This window comes from Chamaea fasciata, unplaced genomic scaffold (assembly GCF_029207755.1).
Source record: "Chamaea fasciata isolate MVZ Bird 193981 ecotype frontalis unplaced genomic scaffold, bChaFas1.0.hap1 SCAF_1, whole genome shotgun sequence".
NCBI lineage: Eukaryota > Metazoa > Chordata > Aves > Passeriformes > Sylviidae > Chamaea > Chamaea fasciata.
In genome coordinates, this window is record NW_027094086.1 from 16,517,352 (window position 1) to 16,544,498 (window position 27,147).

At 33.3% G+C, this 27,147-nt stretch overlaps 1 protein-coding gene across 3 annotated transcripts in view; it reads left to right on the top strand.

Annotated features, from left to right (window-relative positions):
• CSMD3 (CUB and Sushi multiple domains 3) overlaps positions 1 to 27,147 on the top strand; it is a 593,609-nt gene that overhangs the window by 359,090 nt on the left and 207,372 nt on the right. For all 3 annotated transcript variants that reach the window (XM_066177261.1, XM_066177253.1, XM_066177270.1), the window contains 4 exons: positions 8,379 to 8,495; positions 15,486 to 15,701; positions 16,328 to 16,516; positions 25,563 to 25,732. In XM_066177261.1, coding sequence (XP_066033358.1) covers positions 8,379 to 8,495; positions 15,486 to 15,701; positions 16,328 to 16,516; positions 25,563 to 25,732 — 692 coding nt within the window. The remainder of the gene's footprint in view (positions 1 to 8,378; positions 8,496 to 15,485; positions 15,702 to 16,327; positions 16,517 to 25,562; positions 25,733 to 27,147) is intronic.

Sequence of the window (27,147 nt, forward strand, 5' to 3'; positions counted from 1 at the left end):
TATCAATTATATGTACTATTAAGAAAGTAGATTGTAATGTTCATCCAGTTACATTATTTGAGATGTTTACTTCTTAAAACAGTTTCCCTCCTTGGAGCCCAGTACATGTTTTTGATGTTAAAAATGTTTTCAGAAATAATACAACCTTTTAATTCTAGGGTAGTATTTAACCAGAGGAAGTCTCCTGAGCTTTTATGAGCTACAGAATGTACATGATACTGTATTTTTCTAATGCAGTTCTTAGTGTCTCAGGACACTCTTTTGAAAGAAAAAATTTGAATGAAGACTGATGAAGAAACTCGCTGAATCATGTGTGATTTTCCATATGGAAGACTATTCATTCCCACTGCATTACTTTCTTTAGAAAATGGTAGGGACTTCCTTAGCCTTCAGATTGTTTAGTTAGGAAACGCTCTGAGTTTTTATATTTCAGGAGGTTGAAGGTGTCAGTATATGATAATACTCAAAATCTGTGGTGGTAGAAAGGGACGTGAATAATCACTTTGCTGAAAATGGCCTTCTGTAGTTCTGCAAACCTATTTTAGAAAAGATTCTACATCTCTGTCAGGTTCTTGCAATGAAGAATTGCAAGTTTCCCACAGCTTGCAGTCAAGGGGACTATATTTTGCTGAACAGACCACAAAACTAAGATGTGTTTTCTAATGGTGATAGGCACTAGATGGTAAACATGTAAAACAAACAGTATAAGCATACTCCATTTGAATACTGGGCTCTGTTGTGAAATGAACTTACATATTGTGATCAATTTCTTCCTAAAGATGCTGAACTAGCATGCAATTCATTAGGTAAATGAGGTTTCTTTTTCTCCAGAACACATTGCTAAATGGCAATTGTCCATTCAATAAATATGTTGTAAAGGTGGGGTTGAGTACATTTATTCACTAAATTGAATAAGTTTATGGTTGATGTAATTGTAATTTCATTGCTGAATTTCCTCTCTGGTGGAATGTTTTTTAAAATAATCCAGAGTCCTTGCACTCCAGGCAAAAAAGGGCATTTGCTAAATGGGCTGTTCTTTGCATAAACTAGGAGTATGGGTTTGTATTAATTGTATCACTAATAAACACATCAGTCAGTATTACTGCGCATTCAGAATGTTACTCTGATGGTTTCTGAAGAGACAAGTTCTTTTTGATTGTTCTTTTTGATAATTGCATCTCTTTTTTTATAATTACATCATGTAGTGATGTGGAGACAGACCATGATAATTGTGCAGATAGGTCATGGCAACACATGAATGGGTGTGGTTTGGAGAAATGACTACAAAAGGAAAAAAATTAGACTTCTTAAAGCGAGTTCTTCCTCAAAGTAGGACATGGTGTTGACTGGAATTCTATATTTTGAAGGAGTATAAACTAAGTTTTCCATGATGTGTTTGATGTTGCACAGATAAACATCACAAAAAAGAGCTGAAAGAGATGTTTATGAGCTTTGCTGAGAAAGCACTGCTTGTATTGCATTGATACCATTCCCATCTACTAACTACATATGAGTGGCTTTTTACCTTTGTATCTAGAAAGCCCTGAATTTCTTAACAGTAATCACCACCCAGTGCTTAACTAAAGGGACCAAATTATATCTTATAATGTCCTTTCTATATGAATACTATAACAGCATTTTGCTTTTAAGCTTTGAATAAATGTGAGGAACCCTATTCTACCCAGTATATGAATTAATGTAGTAATCCCATCAAAAACAGGAAAATGAATGTAAAAGTTAGATACCTACTAAAGAGTGTAAAGTAGTCTTTATTCCCTTCATCATAACATGAAATTGAATGGCAATAGATAATTCTTATTCATTATTTGAATTAAAAATAAATATTGTCATTCCCCCCGATCTTCATTTACTTAAGAAAATTAATAAATAGAATGAAAATAATTCAAGCAAGATAAAAAACCTTTAATGTTTATATTGGAAACCCCTAGATGTCCAAATGAATTAGCAAATATTACTTATGCAGTACTTGAGGAATGTATTCAGGGAATATGCAGACGTGTTATGTCCTTTCTGTTGACATCTCTAAAATAAAAATAATAATTTCATTAAAATACAGCTGTTAAAAAACCTGTTTTAAATACTCAGTGTAGTAGAGGCCAGAATTGGAAATGGAGAGCATGTCTAGTCTATTTCAGATTTAAATGAGAAGGTCAAAATGCAAGTTTATATTGTGAATAATCTAGGCTACACTAGTTTATATTAAATTAGTCTCTTGTGTAATATAGCTCAAGTTCAAGGTTTCTTTCTTGAAGCTGAGTATGTTAATTTGATATCCATATCCTTATTTATTTACCCCTACTGAACTTCATCTCATTTCAAAATACATTGCATTTTCTATAATTAGGGAAGACAAATGCTGAAGTTTCTTGGTCTATGAAGCACAGTATATAAGATTCAAACTCTAATTCACTGTTTCTATAATTTAACATCGATTTTATATGCCACTTTTATTATCCAGTTGCACAATAAATGAAAATCATCTCAGAATTACATTTTTAGTTGGAAGTTAGAGTCAATTAAACAAATGAATGTAATGAGGCCTCTGTGTGTTTGTGCACGTATATATTTGTATTTAGACATATATACACAAACATATTTCCATATAAATAGATTTTTCTCTTTTTTTCTCTGCAGTTTTCTAAACTAGCATATGTTATTAGTCTTCTTTGATGATGCTTGAAATCTAAAGCTAATTGTTATTACTAATCAATTATATTTGTGTGTTTTCTCTTCCCATTACCACTGAAAACCAAATAGTTTTTAATTATGTGTCCTTACAACAAACTGAACTTATGGGAAAAAAAAAAAAGGTGTTTTTTTTTTTTTTCTGAAAGCTTTTCTTCTTCTTAAGAGTATTTTATCTTTCCTTAGAAAACTGAGATACATTATTGTATATTAATGTCTGAGTTGAGGTTGGTGATCTGTGACTAGTCTCTTAAAAAATCTTTATGTAAGAAAATAATAGGTGATACCACTTGAAAATGTGAAAATTTCTCATTTCAAACATAGCCATCACCAGTTGAGCTAAAAAAGTAAAACACTTCGGGGATTTTTTAAAGTTAATTACTAATGAACATTCTATGTTGAAATACATCGAGAAATACATTTTTATATAAATATATAAATATATATATACATATATATATGTATGTATGTATGTATGTATGTATTATTTTGTCTTGATTTACTAAATAACTCATACATTTTCTTCATATTTTCTGTCCTTTTTGGATATGGGGACTGTTACGATGCGATTTAAACCCAGAGGAGCAAAGAAAGCTGAGTCTCTGTCTATAAACTGGAAAGAACTTCAAAGGTTCAAAATATACCCAAAAACGAGATTAAAAGCAAACGAGGTTAGATATTGCTGCCAAAAAATTGATTTGTTTTATTTAATAGTAAAAGAGGCAAAGAGAAAGAGAAAAGAAAGAAAGAGATGGAGAAAAAGTGTGCTTGGGGGTGGGGGACAGGGAGAGAGTGACAGGGGTTATGTGGAAGCACACCACCCAATGATGTCTCCTTGCTCCCCTCCCTCTGCTCTTCTCGCTGGTGACAGTTCCCCGCTGCCACCACTGCCGTGCCAGCCAAAGAGTGCAGAATTCCATGGGTTAATGTCTGCTTTAGGCAGGTGGGAATGCCCATGGGCCTCCCCTGCAGGGGGCCAGTTTTACACTGTCCCTTGCAGCCCTGAGGGTCTGTTGCATCATCTCTGGAGCTCTGGCGCAGGGTCTGGGGACGCCTTTGGGGGCCCTTTGATGGGCCGTGTCACCCCCTCTGCTGTGGAGAATCTTTTCCGGGGTGAGGGCCCCTCAGCTGGGCTCCTCTAAACATCAGAGGGTGGGCAGTCACTGCCTCTGACCTGAGGCTTTCCAACATACGCCCAAAGCCTCTCTCCCCCCACCCTTTGGTGGAGGGTCTGTGCCAGCCTGGCAGCTGACAGCCCTGGGGCTGTGGTCTCCACCCTGAAGGTATCTGAATGTTCCCACCCCTGAGTTGTTTATTGTATCGTCATCAGAGAACATTGTAGGGCCTCTCAGAGCCCCATTCATGGTGTGGTGATCTTCTCTGCAGTTTTTGTAATACAGTTTTGAAAGGCCTTCATTAAAATATTTAAGTCATAAACTATAATATTTCAGTCTCTGACAGGGACCCCCTTTCTCTCATATCCAGCTTCCTTCACATTTCATATCACTATACTCTTCATAACTCTGAGACTGACTTGTGTCACATCAAAACAAATTCGTTTTAAATAGATAGTAAATTGTATATATAGACCCCAAGTGACAGCAAACATAATTAATGGTTGTTGGGTTTTCCTGCATGCTATAAAAAGCAAAATTTTAGAGGGTTTTCTGTGAATAAGTGTTCAGCTAGCTATACTGGCTGACCCCGTGCAGGAAAAGAATATACAAACTGACTTCTACAATAAAATATAAACATGTTAAAATCAGAACAGAGGACATATGAGAAAAAAAAAAAAAAAAAAAAAAAGAGAAAAAAAAGCCCAAACAAATATGAACAAACAGGTCATAATCTAATGTGAAGTGTCCTAGAAATAAGTTTCTGTAGCACAGCTGCTGTGACAAGACAGCTAACTACTTGCAAGTGTTAATGCAGGGGTCAATAGAGTAGGAAAATATATCTTATTGAAGTATATAAAAAAAACCCAAAAAACCCTGTCTCATTACTGATCCAAAATCATAGGTTCTTATGTGGTTTGCCAGCCTTCCCAAGTGAGACCCCAAGAGGGAATAGAACATAACGACAGTTTAGCAGAAGATCAAATGGGTAAAAATAAGCTATGAATAAATTTAAACCGGAAATTATAAGGCTTTTTCTAATACTGCAAGATTGATTTCCTATAACAGTTTTATAGTAGCATGAAATATGGTCTAAAGTGGAGCTTTGCTATGAATGACATAAGTCAAGTGTTTTTATTACAATAATTAATGTATTTTAGGGATGAAGCATGGCCTGCATGTCTCCCACTGAGACATGAGTAGCCTGACTAAAGGATCTGAAATTGTTTGGGCCAAAAATTATTTTAAAATATATATTGGACCATTTTCTTGCCTAGGCTTACTTGCTCTCACTTTTTTGTGATTGATGTTACTGAGCAAAATGAATGCAGTTGCAACAAAAGAAAGTGTAAGTAATCAACCCACTATTGCAAGAATTTATTTCAGATGAACATCGGAAGCAAACTCCACTATTAAATTGGAATCTTTATTCATAGTTATCCAAAACTTGCTTCTTAAACTGTTACATCATTTCTTATCGCCACAGTGTATACTTCCAAGTACCTATTTGTATTTCATACAGTCATTTTTATATTTTGTTTGCTTTACTTTTTGCTCTTTTATTCTTGTTGTTGTTCTGTACTTTGGGTTTTTTAAAAAAATTTTCTTTTTATTTTGATCCTCACTATTTGGAAAACAGTAATGCCGACATGTGTTGATTCAACTTCTGTGGTTGCATAAAAAAAGAAAATTTTAATTAGCGTGTTAACATAATGTTCCATTTTTCACATTAGAAGTCAAAAGTAGTGCTTCAGTATTTCTTTAAGTATTCATTCTCCTTTTAATCTTTCTTAGCTTCCATCTCTGTATAATCAGATAAAGTGAAAGAAAGGTAGAATTTGGAAATATGTGTGTTCATCCTTTGCTGTTTTTATTTTTATGAGCTCCTGTTTTCCTTTGCACTCTGAAAACAGTCAGATACTAGTAATGATATTACATGCTTGGGCTGTTAGCCATCTTATCAGGGCCAGTTGCACATCTACTATTTCAGATTTATCAGCTTGGCTTTATTTTCTAAAAGGCTGCTCCCTTGATGCTGTTTTCTGCCATCTGCTAGCCTTCATAGAGTTACACTGAAGGCCTGATGGCACGCCATAGATGTTTTGTCACTATTTGCATTCCTGAAAGGCTTTCCAAACATCCCTTGTAAGATATATTATTTGTTTGGTCTATATCCCATGATTATAAAAACTGACTGTATTATTTTGTTTAATGGATGAAGTGGATAGTTACCATCAGGAACTCCAATAACATGCTGTCACAGTCCTGGCTGTATTTTGCTAATGTATAAATATAGGAAGATCAGATGATAAGGTGGCAGTATTTGCCTTCACTGTCTCTTCTTTGGAGAAATGAGAAGGAAAATTAATATGGAAGGAGGTTATTTGCCTGTGGCAACAATGGAGAGATTGGACAAATGTGGTCCTAGAATGTCTTATTTCAGCCTGTGGTACTGGATTTGCAAATTTCCATTTACAACTAGGCCAACAAAGGCTAAAATGTTGGCAGGAGAAATAGAACATACAAAGCAAACGTGAGGCTCTCCAGACAAATAAGCGTGTTTCAAACAGAAATAGAGTTAGTTAGAATGATCAAACAAATTTTAGGTAGGCAAGATAAGGCAGTCTTCGTCCTAGGGTATAGGATGAAATTCCATTTCTGATTTTTAAAAAAATTGTTATTAAATGTATACTTCTTTTAGTGCCCTGATCATAGTGATGGTATGCAGTGCCATAAACTCATTATGAAAAATAATTGATCTTTATGAAAACTTTCCACATTGCTACTTAAATGTCTGGAAAATGCATGTATTTCATTGACACAAATGCTTTCTTAGGTACAGAGTGAGATTAAAGGTACATTCTGGATATTCTCTTGATCCCCTGTCTGCTGTGTCCTAAAATCAGTTATGAATTTACATTTACAAGCAGAAAATTGTGACATGTCTGTATATTGATTCTCAAATATATAATATTAATAGCAAATGCATAATGGGTATAACTTCCATTGTTTACTCCATCAATGTCTAGCAGAAATTGCCATAAGCAGTATAAATATCAAGACACAGCAGAAGAAACAGAATGATGCAGCAAATTACTCACAGCACCTTTCTCCTGAAGCTTGTAGATGTTGGAGCACATACTGAAAGGCCAAACTTCTCTCCCCTTTAGGAGTCATACTGTTGAGTACTGCCTTAGGAGTTGCTTCTGATGTTGCAGGAGGGGTAGGAGCAGGTTAAACCAGCTAGTGCAGATGGGGCAGCATCTCTTAGAAAGCAGCTTTGCTCCTCCAACCTCTGATAGGCTCCTTCCCTCCCCCTCATTGCTGTGGCAGCAGGGTGGGAAGCGCAGACATGAGCAAGAAATAGGTGAGTGACCGCTTATAGAACAAGAAGAGGTTTTAAGATTTGTATCAACTGGAGTTACAGACAGGTAGCTGCCATCTACATCTCTCCACAATTGCCTTTGAAGACCTTTAATGTCTCCTAAAGATAAGAGAAGAATTTGTGTTAATTACTTTGGAAGGATTGCTCTTATGGAGGGCTGCAGTCAACTTTACTAGAGTGGTCTAGATTATTTGACATGAAGCTGGTGAGAGTAGTTCACTGTTTTTATTTTAAAATATTTCTGCAAAATAATTTTGGTAATGCATATAATTAGGCTAAGGAAAATAAAAGGAATAGATGCTTTTAACCTTGAGGGAAAAAAAAATAGGACTACTCATTTGTTTTATAATGTATGTCCTTCTGACATAATCTATATTCGGAGAACTCTGATGTAATAACTTAGTAGTGAATTTTAATAACTGTTATTGATATATGAAAATTCTAAAATGCAAAACTCTTCCTTATTAAAAATTACTTGATTAATGTTGTATTTCAAAACCCCTGGAATAGAAAATAATTGAGCTCTACATTTTTTCCAGTGTTGTAATGATTAAATTTTTGTATTTTGCATTAATTAAAGCTGTAATTTAATTTTTGTATGTCTCAATTACTGATTACTTTTATAAAGTTGCTTATGAAACTATAGAAATACTTATTCTTATGTTGGAACCTGTTGTTAGCACTAACATCATAGATATAAACACATAGACAATAATGATAATTGTATACACAAAACTATGTCAATCTTCTCTGCACAAATATTTTAAGTAAATAATTCTTCAATAGCCAAGATCCGTCATTCTAACTCTCCAACCTTAGCCTCTGCTTAAGTGATTTTGTTTGGCTCTGTATCATCTGCCTTCATCTCTCTGCTGAACTTAATGATTTTCACAGTCTCCAGAAAACATGAAAAAACAGCTGATGAAACTTGATTTTTATTCTCTTATGCATATTAAACACAAAATAATTAATCATTGATTGCATTTTTTTCATATTATATCAAAATGTCCTGTAGTGATATCTGAAATTGATAAATCATTTGAGTAACTACTTTTAAATAATTTCAAAGGCAGAAATTTTTAGGTTTGTTTTCTTGCATTTCCTCTTATCTGTACATTTTCTATTCTTTATATTATTATTATTGTTATTGTTATTATTTTCTTCGTTTTTAGCTTTATGTGGTGGAGATGTTAGAGGACCTAGTGGAACAATTTTATCCCCAGGTTATCCTGATCTATATCCAAATTCACTGAATTGCACATGGACTGTAGATGTTACCCATGGAAAAGGTAAGTAAATCCTTCTTTCTTTTTCTACTTTTTTTTTAATATATAAATATTAAGTCCAGTAATATAAGTCCAGTATTCTCTGCTCTAGAAGTTGACCTAGATTAGCACCAAAGGACTTGGATTTGCTTTGCTGATTTTTAAGTTTTGTTTAATTTTCTTATAGTAACTCCTAGAATTCCAGAAGTGGTCTAGGCTCTTAAACTTCCCACAGAATGAAAAGTCAGTGAGAAAGAATTATATAATGACTGATCACAGAAGCTGAAGGACAGAAGGCTTTTAAGGAAGAGGTGGTTATTTCTTGAAGGTAGATTTCAGGAAAAAGATGTAATACTGATTTTAACTCTTCTCTGAGAGGTTAAATAATGCTTAGGACACAAATGGAAGCTAACATTTCCAGGTAGCAAAGTTTTCTAGAAATAATGTGTCCTAGATCCTTTCAAATGAAAGGTTTTAGTACTAGATGAGATGGATCATACTTTTAGGTTTTGTTGGTATTTTATATTAAATATGGATGTGACTGCATAGTACTCTTGTGCAGAAAGAAAGAGCTAGAGAGGTGTAAGATTTAATGTTAGGGGAAGGAGACAGAGACAGATATCATAAGAGAAGTTGAATACAAAGAGAGTAAGCTAGTAAGAACACAAAAAGGAGAATTATATTGTAACACTGGAAAGAATTCAGAAAAATAAATGAAAGGGAGAAAAAGGAAGGCAAATTCAATTCTGAATTTCATCAATGTTCTCTGTGAGGGCAGGAAGAATGTGACAAGGTATGCTGATGTATACCTCTAAGAAAGAATTATTGATAACATAAAAATAAGGCTTCGGATACAGAGAATTGTGCTGATCTGTGATCCCCTTATTCTATTTTGTACAAATGGTGTGATAGTTTCTCATCTAGACGTTAAATCACTCTGACTAGTTGTCCCATTTAAAACTCCTTAAAGCGTTAAAGTGGCAAAGTGTATCTCTCAAAATTATTGCTCCAGCTGTTCCATAGTCTCTCTTATTACCAAGTGATGCCTTTCTGTCAATGTAATTTGATTCTAAATATCCACAGAGAAAAAGCCTCCTGAACTTACTGATACTACATCACATGCTACATTTGCCTTTGTTACCTCTAGGTATGATACATGGCTTTTAGAATTGTGGGAATATAAGGGACTGTGTATTTTTGTTCTTTTGGATAAGCAAGAAAGACTAATAGAAAGTGTAAAGAAACTGTTAGACCTGTTGTCATTTATCTTGCACTCTCTCAGAGAAGTCATTCGATAACAGCATAAGCTTTATAATCTGAGAATGGAAGGCAACTTGCAGGAATGGATAAGAGTTTAGCTTCATGAAGTAACGCATGACAGAAAATAATGCAAATTCAACAGTAAAACCAAGGTTGGATTAAGCCACATTTTTTAGGATTCTTGAAAGACATTTTATTAACACTTTCATTTCTCCTAAATTAAAAATGGGATTATGAAGAAAAGTACTTGGAATTTTTGGGACGTTTTGGTTGAGTGTTTCTTTTTTTTTTCTTTTTTAGAAAATGACGTAACTTTTTTGTGATTTATCTTTTTTCTTGAAACCTCAGCTAGAGAAGTACTTAAAAGTTGGGATAAATAAAAGCTGAAATTCTTGATGTTATAACATTTTATGTTTGGCTGTTGAGGAAACCACCATGTATAATGAGACTTCTGAGAAAACAAATTTTCAGAAATAAAATACACAAGGGAAGAAATAAGAGTACAAATGTGGATATTTATGATCACATATACTCTGATACATACATGCACACATTTATAGACTCACATTCTTGTTTATTCAATGTCATGCAATTTTACAGTCTTGGGGCAGGGTAGCTGGAAAGCTGCTCATTGGAAAAGCACCTGGGGGTGCTGGTTGAGAGGGGCTGAATGTGATCCGGCAGTGAGCCCAGGTGGGCAAGAAGGCCAATGGCATCCTGGCCTGGATCAGGAATGGTGTGGCCCGCAGGAGCAGGGCAGGGATTGTATCTCTGTACTCAGCACGGGTGGTCCTGTGTCCAGTTTTGGGCCTTCAGTAGAAGAAAGACATTGAGTTGCTGGAGCATGTCCAAAGATTGGACTTTAGGAGAAAATTTCTTAATGGAAGGAGTTATCAGTCATTGAAACAGTCTGCCCAGGGAAGTGACATCCCTGGAGCTATTAAAAAACATGTCAATGTGGCACTTAAGGACATGGCTTAGTTGTGGACTTGGCAGTGCTGGATTAGTGGTTGGACTCAATGATCTTAGAGGTCTTTTCCAACCTAAATGACCTATGATTCTGTAAGTTTTTTATTATTGTATGGAAATGTTATTAAGGAAAAACATTAAGTATGAAGGCAATGTCACAATTTGACTTGGACATTTTGGTTCATGGTGCTCAAAGAGCTGCTGGAAAAAATTGTAGAGTAGGTATTTGCTCTGAGTAGGAAATAGTGTGTGAAATCCTCATACTTTGTACGTTTTGGCAAAAGGCTATTAATTCTTTAAGCTGTTCCTGTTGTACTGCATGAGGAAGATAGCTGTCCTTTTATGATAATGTCACAGGCTTACTTAATTTAAATTTCTAACAGTTAAGTTCTGTGTCACAGTGAGCCAGTCAATTAGGACACTTCTGTATTTAATGGAAAAATGCATATATCTTCAGGATATGAGTCATTGCACCCTGAAAAGGTATCTAAAGAAGATGGAATGACCTATCCTCTGAAGGCACCTGTTTATCATGTAATGTCCAGTGAGTTAATACAGTCCCCAGACAAAGTGTCTATGGGGAGACTGAGTGACTAAGTTACCATTACACAGTTACCATTTAGAAAAATTAATCCCATGCACATAAATGGGTTATTTTAATGAGAGGGAGAAAGAACTTTGTTCTGGATATCTCACTTTCTGCTCTATTTCATGGCTAGTATAATTTCAACTTCAGAAAATCAAAAAGTATCTTCTACTGGCTATAACTAGAGAGATGATTTTTACTTTAGACTTTTTTTTTTTTCTACAAAGTTTGTAGTTTCATGTAAGACTGCCATGAAAAAGTATATAACTTGTAGCCCCAGAATGCTGTGAGGGACTTTCTTATGCACACATATTTATGTTACAACTTTATACTGCTATTACATAATAACAAGTATTTAAATGCATAGATTTAGTTATGAGGTGTATTTTATGTCTGTATATGTTGAATTGCTAGGAAAAACAGTTTCTGTGTTTGTATATACTGTTTTAAATAAAAACATTGCAATTTAAATATATGTGGTTTTAATTGTACTCTAAAAATGTATCTAAAGTTTTAGAATTAATTTTTCATTTGTGTTCTTGTGGACTAGCATTATGATTCTTGAGTGTCTATTACAACTTGGTATAATTTTCTTTCATTTAAAAAAATAACTAGAGAACTGAACATTTTTTAAATATAGTTAATATGTTTATTAATTACTATTATGAAGAGAAAAGGAAACACCTATTGACCATAATTATTGCATTTCATCTGTGATTAGAATGCAATTTAGATATATGGTGAAATGAAATTTGTGGAGTATCAGTGGTATGTTTTAAAAGATCTATTATGAGATCAGTTAATTAACCATCCCTCAACAGTCTAGATTGTAACATAGAGAAATGACATTTTACCATGTTATGTCTTCCTATCTTCATTTCAGATTTTAAATATTCCCCTTAAAAAGAAAGGTGCATGTGAGGCAGAATGAGAAGGAATCTACCTGAACAGATATTTTTAAATTCTTCCCCAGAGAAGACACAATCTGTCACACAGCATATATTAATGTAATTAGAATATTTTCTGAAGAAAACCAAATTGTACAGCTACTGCTGTAATATACCTTGGGGTTTTGCTAAGAAATGTCATGGCAATCTGGAAAACTGATTGAAGCATTCCCTTGAGTTAAGCCTTGAGTCTGATGTTTGAACAATACTCAGTGAAGCTCAACTGTGATTCACAGGAATTTCATTGTTTTCGGTTACTACCATAAAATTTTCTTTGGCATTTCTGATTTTGTTGTTTTAGTATAGATGCCTGCATGTAAAGGGCTGAAATTAATTTGGAGTGCAGTAAATGCAACAAATATGAGCTGAATTTTGGTCTTATTCTGTATATATATATCATGGGGTTTTTTAAGAGCTCATTTCATGTGAAATCAACACTATGTCCTATATGAAGTTAAAAAAACCCAAGACATTTAAGAATTTATTAATTACAAAGCTAAATTTTTATACATTAGTTCAAAAGATATGCAACCCAATCTTAATTCCAGAATTCTGTGTGTGATTTTTGCCAATTTATTTTCACACAAGCTGGGAGAATAAAAATGATCAAAATAGATGAAAGGCTTTGCTCATGTAATTAGTAAATTAAGGATTTTTAAAAGCTAGAATAAATTTTTCGATTATTTATTTTTACCATAACCATAAAATCAAACCTCATCCAGTAATTTCTATATCAGTGCTAGTAAGTAAGAATGTGTTTTTCTGGATCCAGAGGGACTATGGGATGTACGTGGAGTTTTAAGAAGAGAAGGAGGTGTCTTCTTGAAAAAGCTGAATGGTTCTCCAGTCTCTTGAAAGGGAAGTAAAAGGTGGAGGTTTCCAAGGTCCAAGGTTTTTCTCTAATTGCTCTCATCTGTATGTCCAGCTGATGGCACAACTAAGCATGTATTCCAAAGATGCCAAAGTACATGGCTGGTGACACAGATTAATGAGAGGCAAGTGTCTTATTGGTCCACCTGCAGCACTGAAACAGACACGAACACCACAGGCAACCAAATCCTATTTCTCCATCCAGGCTGAGGGGAAAAGGAGTTTTTTAGAAGTGACACCCACATATGAACATGCATGTGCTCCCTCAACCTTCTATATTCTGACCCAGGAGCTGGACCCCAGATTCTGCTCCCAATAGGTTCTGCCTGGTCTGTGACAATGGCTCTTTTTCCAGTTGTCCCCTGATCTCATCCTGCTCCCCTGACAGTCCATACTAATGCTCACTAGTAGTCACCCATGTGCTCATCACTCTGGACAGAAGACATATTTGCACACCAGTCAGGAGTAGAGTTTTAAAATAATAGAGGACAGGCTGCACTGTTAGGTGCAGGGTTTAGAGAGTCTTAATCCTCTCTTTTCCCACAGTTTTTTCACTCTTACCTAGCATGATATCTTCCCTTATCTTCCTTCAGTCCAAAACATCTCACAAAAAGTTTTGAGGTCTACAACTACCATTAAAAAATTTATCTCATCTTCAGTTTTAGTTAACCTCACAAATTCCTTCAAGTACTCCATGGTAAATTTATAATTTCCGTGAGACCCATGATAAAATTCTTTCCCCCATTATTATCAATTACTAAGATTTTACTGCTTTAAGATTACAGTAGTACATTTAATTAACCATCAGATGGAAGCATAAGAATTCTGGTCTTTGTTAGTACCTCCACTTAATCCTGCTCATTAAAGCTTATGCATGTGTGTATACCATTCATTACTTCTCTCATTTCCTATCTTTGCTTCCTGTACTGAAAAGTCCTTTACCAGGTTCGTAAACCAAGTGTCCTTGCATTCCAGATACCCATACAAACTGTATTTCCTAGGTGTGATTGAGTTGCATTAACATAAATATTTAATGCTATTCAGATAACATCAGGAAAAAACAAAAACCCAACCCCAAAAAACAACAACAACAACAAAAACAAACTAAAAGCAAAACAACAACAAACAACAAACAACAAACTCAGAAAAACCAAAAACAAACAAAAAACCCCCAAAAAACCCACACACCAAAAAAAAACCAAACCCAAAAAACCCCAAACACACAAAAAACCAAAAACAGTAACAGGCAATTGTACTGATAATTTCTAAAGCTGCACGTGAAGTCTAGAAAAGGTAACCTTCAACACCCTAAGGGGCACAGTGTTTATATATATAGACAGCTGAGTCAAGCAGAGTGTATCTACCTAGGATTTTATTACCCTGTTAGAGAAATTTGGGGCTGGTGGTGGCAGGGTTAGGGTGGGTGGTGCAGTGTTAGGTATGTAAGAAGGAGAACTATTTCTTTGCTTTTTGATTAAATTATGTTTACTATTAAAAATATGTTGGCCATGAGAGTACCAAAAGGTCATTAATCTTCATCTGCAATGTTAATCTGCAATCACATGAATGGATCATCCTAAATATTACATCATAAAATATATTTGAAGAGACTGAAACATTGGTTTATAACTTACATGATAAAACTGAAAATGGTAGTACACTAGAAGTGTCTGTAATCACTTAAGCTAGTGAATGGATTCTTCTGTTTATTTTTCTTGGCTTTTCTGTACATTCTAGCAAAAGATCATGTTCTAACTCTTAGTTTAAAATGCAGAAATTATTTAAGTGTCTTTCATCATCTTTAAGTATTTTTATTGCTATTGTGTTCCAGGAGATATCTTCCTTTCTAGTTGTGTGATTTATATATGATGATTGGCAAAAAAATGATACTGTTTATGTATGTCACATCTTATTAGGAGGCCTCCCCTTTTTGGGAGGAATTGATGCTGCTATTGTATGTGCCATTAGAATTTAATATCATATATTTTACAATCTTTCCTTTTACTGTTGCTATTCAAGGGTTCTGGTGATTGTAAGAAATAAGGTTTACCTTTTTATTCTGCCATTAACTTTTTGTAGTTTTAAATATACATAGTGCATCATTAAATTTTACAAAATATGGAAGCATATATCTTTAAATTCTATAAATCAGGTGTCCATATTTTGCAGCTAAAGGCAAAAGTTAAAGATGATGTCAAAATAAAACCTACTGCAAAGATATTTTAATTCCAAAATCAGAACAAATATTAATTTTTAGAAAAATTGGATTATCTTCATTTTCAAAATGATGATTCATAATGCAATGCATGAATTTTCACTTTGGCTCACGTACATGTATGTTAATAGGGTGATATGTAAATCTAATTCTACTTTTTCTATTAGGTGTGCAGTTCACTTTCTACACATTTCATTTGGAGGATCATCATGACTACTTACTAATAACAGAGAATGGCAGTTTCACACAGCCATTGGCACGTCTGACTGGCTCAGAGCTTCCTTCACCAATCAATGCTGGTCTCTATGGAAACTTCAGAGCTCAGTTGCGGTTTATTTCAGATTTTTCAATATCATATGAAGGATTTAATATATCTTTCTCTGGTAAGGAAATACCTGTAATATCTGGCTCCTGAGAAAGTTGCTATTTTGGTTTTTTTTTTTCTGTATATTATATAAAGAAAAAATGAATTTAAATTATTTTGATGAATACGTATACTGAAAAATTATATTCTATAGTTTTTTTCCTAAGAACAAGAATTTCAAAGCAAAAGAACCTCTGTGCCTTTATAGAAGCAAAAGACACATTTGTGTTACATGATAAATAAGATGGCAATAAACTGTAAGACACATTATCAAGTGAGGGGAGGAAACAGAACTAGTCTAATTTCAGTAACTGAAATTCCAGATAAGCTAAAGTGTCAACTATTAAGGTTTTGTTGTGCCATTTTTTAAATTTGTTTTATTTACTGGAGTTATGTATGGCTCTTACAAGAACGATAAATCATGTTGTGTCATGTATCTTTAAAACATTGTGAATGTATTAGTTTGCCTTACTTTTCAACATAACCTAATTATCAATTTAACAGGGACACAATAATTTTGTTTTAAAATCTGATGCCTGTATTGATATTCAGGTGGAAATATACAGAAATTACTAGACTGCAAGATTACATATATGACTGGTAGAGAATATGTTCTCATACAAGCTGACTTGCTCTTGTTTGCAGAGTATAATCTTGAACCTTGTGAAGATCCTGGGATCCCACAATTTGGTAGTAGAATAGGATTTAATTTTGGCGTCGGAGATGTTCTGACATTCTCCTGTTCATCTGGATATCGTTTGGAAGGAGCTTCAGAGGTTATTTGTCTTGGTGGTGGACGACGAGTGTGGAGTGCACCTCTGCCAAGGTGTGTGGGTACGTGGTCAGCTGCTTTCATTTGCTTGTATGTGTAGTCATTGTCCATGGACTTGCAGATTTAGAGCATGGAAAAGCATGGTAATACACCTCTTTTTAACGTACTCTCATATTCTCCACATCTCCTCAGTCAAATTTTTTAACCTTTTTTTAATACATTTAGTATTATAAGTGGACTTCCTAGTCTATACTTGAAAGCAATTCAAATTGAGGGCAAAATGCTTATTCTTCTTACTTGGATTAATATTTTAGGACAACTGGGTATAAATTTAAATCAGCTTTTACCAGTTCAGATGTCATGTAATTGATTTTTTTTTCTCAATGCAAGTTTCCTAGTGATACCTGTGTTATAAAATGGTAGTTAGAGCACTTAGACCAGATTTATTTCATTAAACTAGGTCCATTTATAGGCGTACAGTCAACTTGGACATCCTATGTAAGAACCATATCCTCAGAATATCCTTAGAACAGTTAATCTGTTTTTTAAATGATAGCTAAAATAATTTAGAAGAAACACTCTCTGATGATTCCTACCTAACACTCTCCACTCATTGTAGAGGTAGCCTATATATGTAGCTTTGACTAGATATTTAACTTTTGATGGCTAAAGGCTGTTGATTGAGCTGAAGTTTTCCTAAATTATTTGCTTTTCAGTCCTGTTGAGAACTGTTAAAACAATAAAACCTCTAAAAAGTAGGATAGTTAATTAAGTGTCTGCATTATTTTTATTTAAGACTATATATTGCTGAAATTTATTAAAGAACATGTTCTACACAGAAAGGTTTATACATGAAAACATCTGTATCAGTGTGCATTTAAAATATTTTTTTCATGCTAAGTTGTATTTTAGTAAAACATAAATGTCTTTCAGATGTTGATTGAATAGTAACTATAGATTATATGTGTTCTCTTATTTGTTGTTAGTTACTGTATCAACATTTTTAGGTTCAAACCACTCCTATGCTTACCTCAGTATAAGGAAAATTGTGAATTTAGCTTATGCATTAGCAACATTTATATATGTACCTATAGAAAAGATGGTTTAGAAGCTGAGTCAGAGCCATGGATGAATAAAAGTTCTTTTTGTGTTACGGTTGATGAATTTTTACCCATAAGAATAATAATGAAAGTGTGTGCAGTCAAGAAGACAGGTTAATTTTCATATTAAAATTCAATAAAATTTAGGAAGTGTTAATATAAAATAAATTGGTAAATTACCAGCAGAAAGAAACTTCCACAGCAGCATAAATGTGAAAAAATTGTTATGTAGCTTTCATGACATAGAAAAATAATGTTTATGTTTGTTTGTTAGGGGAAAAGAAAAAAGCTGTAACAAAAGGAATGAATTCTTTTCTAGTCAACATGTTTTCTTCTTACTTTTGAAAATAAAAGATAGTCACAACTAGAATGGCTTAATTAGCAATTCTCCCCCCTATAAGTATCCAGCCTTTTTCAATCTTGTGCTTAATTTATGTATCATAATAATGAAATTCAAACAAGATGAGAATAGAAATTTCTGTTGACCACTTATATTTGACTCAAAATTTATGTATTGTTACTGTTGCTCATGTTTGGTGTTTTTTGTCAAAATGATTAATGAGATGTAATGTGTCTGATGCAACGTGTACTTTCACATACACACAGCATCAGTTGGGAAGAAACCACTGCTCACAGTATTTGTGTTCAGCTTGTCAACACAAGAATAAAGTGCAAAGAAGACAGATAAAGTAGAAGTTTAGTGGAAGGCCAAGCATCCCTGTCTGGATACAACAAAGGCCAATGTGTTGGGTTTTGAAACAGAGTAGTCAATCATAATCAATTCTAAACCAAATAATTTGCCAGAAAATTAGAAGCTGTCTTTCCTTTTCTTATTTAGAAGATGGATAAATACTTGTTATTTATTAATTAATTCTATCATTCAATCTATAAAGATAGTATTTTTTTAAAAATTGACTTACAACTTACGAAATGAAATTATGAAATTAGGAATTATTAAATAGAAAACTAGTGTTCAAATAACAAACAAATATCTTTTAACTTATTTTCTAAGGCTGAATTTCTCAAATGATGGTATTATCTCAATTCAGTAGGGCTTGATGTTGTGCTGAAAGAATTTTTATAATAAATTTTTCTAAAAAGGTGTAAAGATTTTCTATTTTTCTGTTCAGCATATGATGCAGCAGTTTTTGGAGTAGATGTGTGTGGTCATTCACGGGGCAAGCACCGTTTGATGGTAGCTGAAACTCTGGCGTGTTATCCACCCTGTTGGCTAACAAAACAAAAACGCACTTTGTATGAGTTACTACAAATGAACTTCAACGCAGCCAACAAAACAAACTGTTAATCAATGAGCGTATCTAATGATGACGGAAAAGAGTCCATACTCTTTTAAACTGGTTGCTTTGAACTTTTCTATGGACAGTGAAAATAAGTCTCTTTTGACTCTAAGTAATACATCCTTAAAAAAATACCTACAGTAAATATGAATGTGTTCACTTTTGATTTTTCATAAAAGCAAACTCTAAGCTCTGGGTGGTCCTAAGGAATCAACGTTTTCCTCAGTATGCTAGGGGCTTGTCTCCAGCTTGTAGTACAGAGCAAAGAAATCATCTTGTTTGTGAATATGGAGTTGCTTTCATAGGGTTGTAGTGCCTCTGAAAGGTTTTGATGCATTTGGAGCTCAGATGTCGTTGCCTAGTTCTCAGTATAATTTTCAATGCCATAGATAGCTTACAAGAATTTTCCTGTAACTCTGTTACAGATAGGAACAAACAAGAGCAATTATTATTGATTTAAAGGGAAAAATAGTGACATAGATAAAATTAAACTTTTCTTATGATCAATAATGGAATGAAGATGATTAAAGATCTGTTAGAATACTGCCATTCCTTAATTTCATGATTTATTTTTATGCTGTACTCAAGTGATAACCAAATGCAATGTTCATATTCTTCAAACATATTTCTTTCTTGGAATTCCTTTTCTTTTCAGTGAAATGTAGAAAGTTGTCTCTATTATGCCAGGATTTCTTATGTATTTTTTCTGATCTCTCTCCTCTGCCCTTTTCCAGTTTGTTTTTTCATTCCATATAAGGTTGTCCAATAGCCCAATTGTATTACAGTTCATTATAACTGTCATGTCTGAAGTTTTGACCTTAATTGTTTCTATGTCTGTGTAAAATAGTCTCTCTTCATAGCTTCCCAACCATGCCAAGTCTTTTCCTTTGGCTTTCTTAGGGCCATATAGTTTCTTTCCAGACTGCTAAACCTTCATTGGAAGATACTGACTTTAAAACTTTTTTCTTCTGTGCTACTTTCACTTCTTCTGTTCATTCTTCTCAGTAGGTCCTAAAAACCCTCTCATTCTGGTCTTATAGGTTTCTAAGGAACTCTGTCCCTTGAAATTATAAAAAGCAGACAAAAAGACATAAAACATCTACAGGCAAACCCACTGATTTCTGTCATTTCTTGCATACTTTTCAGATAATATTGTACATGCCTATTTGCCGGTAGAGATTTTTTGCCAAGGTGTTCGCTGGTATAGCTTTGCCAGTTTTATCTAAGGTGCTTTTCAAAGAACACCAAGAACAGACATTTCTGAAGTGTCTGAAAGGTCATATTGTATGAGAGAAAAAATAAATTCAGCATTGACTGGATATGTGTAAATATGGAACCAAGGAAGGGAAGGTTCCACCACAGATACACCTGTAGTAAGTTCCCTTATTAGCAGGAGAACCATTAGCTACCCTCTGCACATCTTCTTCTATATGCCATTAATCTTGCTCCATCTGCATAGCTCTATCCATTTCTGTGCATACAAAACATTTAATATACAGAGTGCTTTTAATATATTTTGCTTAAAAAATGTCCTTTTGCTAGTTTTCAAGTATCTTTTAATATGTGGAATGTTTGGGAAGCATGAATTCTGAGTTTAAGGAATGTGATATCCACTTGTAAATGTCATTGATTCATCTGAGAACAAATGAATCCTAAGCTTTCTTCTGTTCATCAGAAGTAAATTTATTCCTTTAAATAATTTTTCTGCTGTTTGTGAATATGTTACATGTCGGTTATTTTCTTCAGGGATAGGATTCCTGAAAAAAGCATAAGACAGTGACTGAGGTTTTACCATATGCTAGTATAATAGCATTATGATATGATAAGAATTTTTTAAATAATTCTTACGTATTTTTGGATTTTGCATCAAGTTTTAATTGTTCCTGTTACCCATGTGGAAATTTTTACTAAGTTCCAACAGTTCCATCATTTCTTCAGTTATTTTGTGTAGGAGGTTTTTGGTTATTAATGTTTTGGGATTTTTTTGGTGGTGTTGGTTTTTTTATAAGAATATTAAATTAGTTTAAAGGATATCATGCCCACTGGTAGTTTAAATTCTTCTAATATAGAATGTGGACTTTTAATACAATTTGCTTTGTTAATGTTAATTTAGAAGCTCATTTGTCATGCTATTTCTTCATCCTCCTTTGATCGACTGCAATGCAGGAGCACATTATTTAAAGTATATGGGACTCCTACCCATTCTTGTCAGGTGGAGCAATCAGTTATGAAAAATAACATTAATAATGTAAGTAATTCTTTCTAAGAAAGATTTCTTTTATATTTGGCCATTGGACATTTGGCCATTGATGAAGAAATATAATCTTTTTGTAAAATTATTTGAGGTCATAAATACAGGATCTTCCCAGATCTGGAAATACTGTCTTTCATTATAAGATAAATAAAGTAGTCTATATTGAAAACAAGTTTAATACACAAACAGTCACATGAATCTTTTGATGTTCAGATCAACTAGGAAGTAGATACCTGTATTGAAGATACATAATTAGAAATTTCTCTTAATTAGTGTGTCTATATGAAAGGAAGTCTTGTATTTTGGAACAATTTAAAATAAAAGGAAATGCCATTATTCTTACTGATTGAAGACAGTGTTCTTTTTCCTTTTTTTGTTGGCATAGGGTTCCCTGTATTTAACCTGTCAGAATATAAAAACTGCCTGGAAAACTTGTGATAACCTTATGACTCATGCTATTCACAGAAAGAAAGCTTCCGAAATCCTTTCGGAATTTTTTGCTATTGTCTGTTTTGCTGCCTGGTTTTGACAAGAGTGTATTTTCTGGTTTCTGCCAACCTTCAGTTGAAGAGCCAGAACATCTGAAGACAAATGGCTTAATAAGAAACCATTTGTTGAGCACTGAATTGAGATACAGTTTCTGAAGTAACTTTTTATTTACAATATAGTACAAAGTTTCTTAAAGAAAAAATCCTACTTGGAATGCTTTTGCTTACTTGCCCAGTCAAGCTGTTGCAATACACAGTGTCATAACCAAGAGATACCATCTTTTCAAAACACAGAACTGCTAGATGTAGCTTGGATCTTTTGATTCCAAAGGATTGTATTGAAGAAAACAATTTCACTCTGTCTGAATTTTGATCGGTAGGAGGACATTGTGGTTTTTTTGATTGATAATTATTTATGGAAAGATTTTAATCAGCTAAATTGTGAGAAATATTGCAATATTATATTTTTTAAATAGTTTAATTTTATTTTTAAGATATTCAATTCATTTACTGAAGAATTGTGTGCAAATGGTTAAGTTACCTAAATAGATGCATTTATTCCTTGGTAACAATCACAATGACATTTCACTTGCTTAAAGAATTTAAATACATTAATAAACAGCAGTTAAAATTTGTCTGTTTTATTATGGAAAGGTGCAATGAACACACATTCATAGCCAAAAGCATAACAGTCTTTTATTATAATTATCTTGTTATAGAAGTTTTATTTTTCATTTTTTTCTTTTGAGGCTTTTGTTGATTTTCCTTACTAATACTGAAATGAATCTGTTATTTCTGCCAAAGTCTGGAAACAGTAATTCACCTACTATTACATCCTTCTACTTTATATTAGGCTGAACTAAAGTCTTTGTGGAAATATATCTGGATGTGGAATATTTTTCCTATTTTTTTCACACAAGGAAAGTGTGTAGGGCAGGTTCTAGGTTTCAGCTGAAACAAGTAGAAGTTTTTAAAAAGTTTATTAATAAAGCAGCCTGATTTTTATCTCTGTTGAAGAGGGAATATTACTAGAATGAAACATTAATACAGTAACAAAATATTTTAAAATTCTGATAACAGCACTACGTATGATTTAAAGAATGGTTACAGACTCTCTGATGCAATTGAATTTTTCCTTTACTGCTGAAGTACTGATTTGTCACCTCTTTTCTCTCTTGTATATTTCCCTATCTACACACATTCCCTTAATTCTATCCTGTTTTTCCTCTTAAGTCTTTTTTTTATTTTCCACTCACTGTAATGCCTGTTAAACTTATTTTCCAAACACTTTGAAAAAATTGCATGTGTTTAATATCCAGATTATTTTAAACTTAAGAATTCCATTTACATTAGTTTTTCCTGACACTTTTTTACTCTGCACTTAAATGCAAATAGAATTAATATGGTCTCTTTTTATCTTTGCTCTAGTATTAACATCAGAGAATGGAAAGCAATGTAAGTCCCATGAAGCTCCATGGGACTTTAAACAATATAACTGCCTGTTCATGTTTATAGATAGGAGTGGAGGTTCTCAGATAGAACTATCTATTCTGTAGTTTGCAATGCCTTACAATATTAATTGTGGACCTTCTCAGTTTGGTTTAGCACTTGTTCCAGAATCTAATTCTAACTCCTGTTTTTGACTGAGCATGTGTTTGGTGCTTTGTGGTTAGCTGTTCTGTTGTGGTTTTTTAAGCTATAATTTGCACGGACAAGAGGCAAGGAGGGAAACCAGGAACTAACTGTTGATTGTGTCAGAATTCTGCTGAGATGTGTACAAAAGAAGCAACTGTTGTAGGCTGGACTGGTGCCTTCATGGAACTGTGACGATGCTATGGGAGAAATTCTATTATACTGTGGTTTTTGAGACTGCTTTTACTGAACTTGCTTTCTTCTCTGCTAACACAAGATACAAAGAATCACAGAATGATTTGGGTTGGAAGGAACCTTTGAAGATCATGTGGTACATCTGTTTGGCATAGGCAGGAACATTTTTTACTCAATCATGTTTCTCAAGCCTCATTCAACCTGACTTTGGACATTTCCAGGGATGGGACGTCCACAACTTGGAACACAATATTCTCTCTCTAAATTCAGAAAACCATATTGATAAATACGATGACATGAAACATGATGACATGGTGACATCCTTCTTCTTAAGAGAAAACATATCATGACTCTAAAACACTAGTTAAAAATGTCCCAACAGTTAGCTTACTGCTGTGTTCAGATTTTAAAGAATTGCTTTGAATTATAGTTCTGACATAGCCCAGAGTTGTTGGATCAACTTAATACCATAATTACCTTGTTTCTTTTGGCTTTTATATCCCTCTGGAATGAGAAAAGAAATCTCACAGTCCTGAAATTACGGTCATCTTTCTCCTTTCTGCTATAATTCAAACTGACCTCTGCATCTTTGAAATAGCAAATACCCATTTATTTGAGAGTGCAATAAAAGGATAGCTGTGATCATGTGGAATAGAAGGTTTTCCACTTCTGCCTAGATTGTCTGTATCCAGCTGTTCCAGGACAAAATAATGTCACCTGAATTATTTGGGTACTTGTTCTATATTGCTGAATTAGATGTAGTCATCAAGCATTTGTTCTTTGATCTGTGCCTGATTCGGCTTTCTGTGCAATGTCTGCTTTAGCTGCATATAGAAAAGGTAGTTTATCAAGTTGGGTTTTTTTGGTCATTACTGTCTCAATTTCATGTAAAAAATATATATTTCTATATCCTGAATGTTTCTCAAATAAGTCTGGGTTAGAAACTATAATAATGTTAATAAAATTTAAAACATTTTAGAGTAGACACCATAGTTTACCTAAACGTCTTTTCAAACCATTGAGATTACCGCGCAGTTTTTCAGAACAACATTACTTATTCTGTGAAATTATAAATCAGTTAACTTCCCAGGTTAAAAGATGCATTCTCATGAAAGTGGGTAAAATAAGTGGCAAGAATATTGAAATAATCCTGAAAGCAAACATAAACCCAGATAATTTAGTGTTATAGTTAAATTTAAAATTAATCTAAATCTCTTAAAAATAAAGAAAATACTCTTGTACTACAATGGCCACATATCGAGATTAAATAAAAAGGGAAGCAAAGAATTGAAGGTTCTCAGTGTCTATTTAAAATACATGGTAACTAAATGCTTAAAATTACTTAATTAAAATTATGTATATAGTCCAATATTTGATAGGAAGTGAAAGTTAGTTAATAATGACTAATGAAGCATTGCCACAAGTGTTTATGTTTCCAGGTTTTTATGGGTGATTTAATGAATTGCCAAAATCTTGAATTATAAGGTTTACTTCTTGAAATAATTACTGTACTACTGGAAAATAAGTAAATTAACTTTCTTTTTCCCTGGGAGTTATGTTTTTCTTTTTTTTTTTAAATTGAATTTTTTTTTCTATATTTATGTGGTAGCTATAGCATAATATTTTCCTACTGTAATTTACACCATTGACTATATTGGTGATCTTGGTTAAACAATACCAAAGGAAAAAAAAAATTCTTTGATTAATCTATGTGAAAATGTATGTACCTGCACATAAATATATTTATTCATGTGTGTGTATGTATAAATAAATACTCATATAAATATTTAGAATTCTTCTACTTTCATTTAATTTGCAGGTCTTTATGAATTTTGGTGTTGGAGAAATTAAAACAAATACAACAAAATTCAAGGGAGATCCTATAAAACAATATGATTATGAATATGTCAATCAAATGATTTGAACTCGAAGTGGTGTTTTGTATACTTATATTAAAGTTATTTAGAAATATTCTTGTAGCCTCCAATCACTGTCATGATCATGTACTTAAAGCTAGTTTTTAGATATTAATAAACATTATTAATGTTGAACTAGGTTACATTAACATTACCATTATCACCATTACTAAAAATATTTATGTGTTCTATTAAAACATGCCTTAACATTTTTTTTAATTGCAGCTGAATGTGGAGCCTCCACGACAAATAATGAAGGAATCTTATTGTCCCCCAATTATCCTCTTAACTATGAAAACAACCATGAATGTATTTATAGCATTCAGGTACAAGCAGGGAAAGGAATCAATATTTCTGCCAGAACATTTCACTTAGCCCAAGGGGATGTTCTTAAGGTATGTAATCATGTAACCTTTTTGTTATTTCTGAACTTCTAGTACCTCCCATCATTGAAGTTTATCTGTCTGCAATAGCACAGTAGCAGGTAAGTGGATATAAAGCATCTCCTACAAAATATCTTTCAAAAATATTCCATTTTAAAAAAGTTAAAAATTAGGTGCCCCCATAATCTGTTTCTTGACACATGCTTTTCTGACCAGAGAAAATTAGAAAAGAGATTGAAATTATGAAACAAATGTTGCCTTAATGGTTATTTGTATTATATTTTTAGTGTTAAATATTCATCGGTTGCATCTTTTGATTTGTTTACTTCCACAGTACCTTCATAACTTGAGCTGTGATCTAAACATAATAAAACATAACACCCATAACTTTAATTTACCACAGTCTACATACTGCCTTCTGTACATAAGTTTTACATTTTAAATGACTTTATTCTGGTGTGTGTAGAAGAAAGAAATAACAAAGATCAAAGAAGGATACTAGAACCTACCAGAGTTTTATACAGTGATTTCCCCCTATCTTTATTTTGTTCATAGATTTTATTACTGTACTCCAAAACATATAGTTCTGGATGCATGTATTACTTAGCCAACTACACATTTAAAGTTGATGTTGATCAGGGTGTATTTCGCACATACCATCTGCAATAACACACCAATGCAGTAAGATGTCTGACATTAAATAATTGTCCAATTGTTCAGAATATGTAATTTAATTAAATTTGCCTCTGTGGTATCAAAGGAACAAAAAGTACTGTATGATGTTGGATTTTCTATCATATTCTTCCATGTATGTATTAAATGAGAAGGGTTATGAAAATATGTTTTCCTAAAAAACAACTGTGATTCATACTCGGGTTTATCTCATCTAACTGTAACCATCTGTGCATTAGGGTAGGATTTCTGTCATTAGTTGTCAGATACAAGCACTTCCAAAAGGGGCTAATTATACCTAAAGTATAAGCAGACCTAAACAACTAATGTAAAATGAAATCAGGCATCAAAAAGAAAAAGAATTTCAAGTGATTTTAAATTAAAAAAAATTCTCTTCTTAAAGCAAAACAGAAGCAAAGAAAAATGAACCAAAGGTTACTAGATACCCAGAATGCACAGGTGTGTTTATTTTTTATTAAAATTGTTGCTTATTTGAAAACCAAGTGGATGCCCTTTAATTGTTACATTAATTAATTTTGAAAGATTTAATTTGAAAGCTGTTTAGTATTTATTAAACTGTAAGTAGTATGGAAAAAAAAACAAAAAACAAAAAACCAAAACCTCAGACCAACCAATGAACCAACCAAACCAGTTGTTCAAATAACTGTTAGCCAATAAAAGCATATGGACGGATTTTTCTCAAGGGTTTGGATTTTTTGGGGTTTTTTTAGGCTGAAACCATTCTACTCTATTAT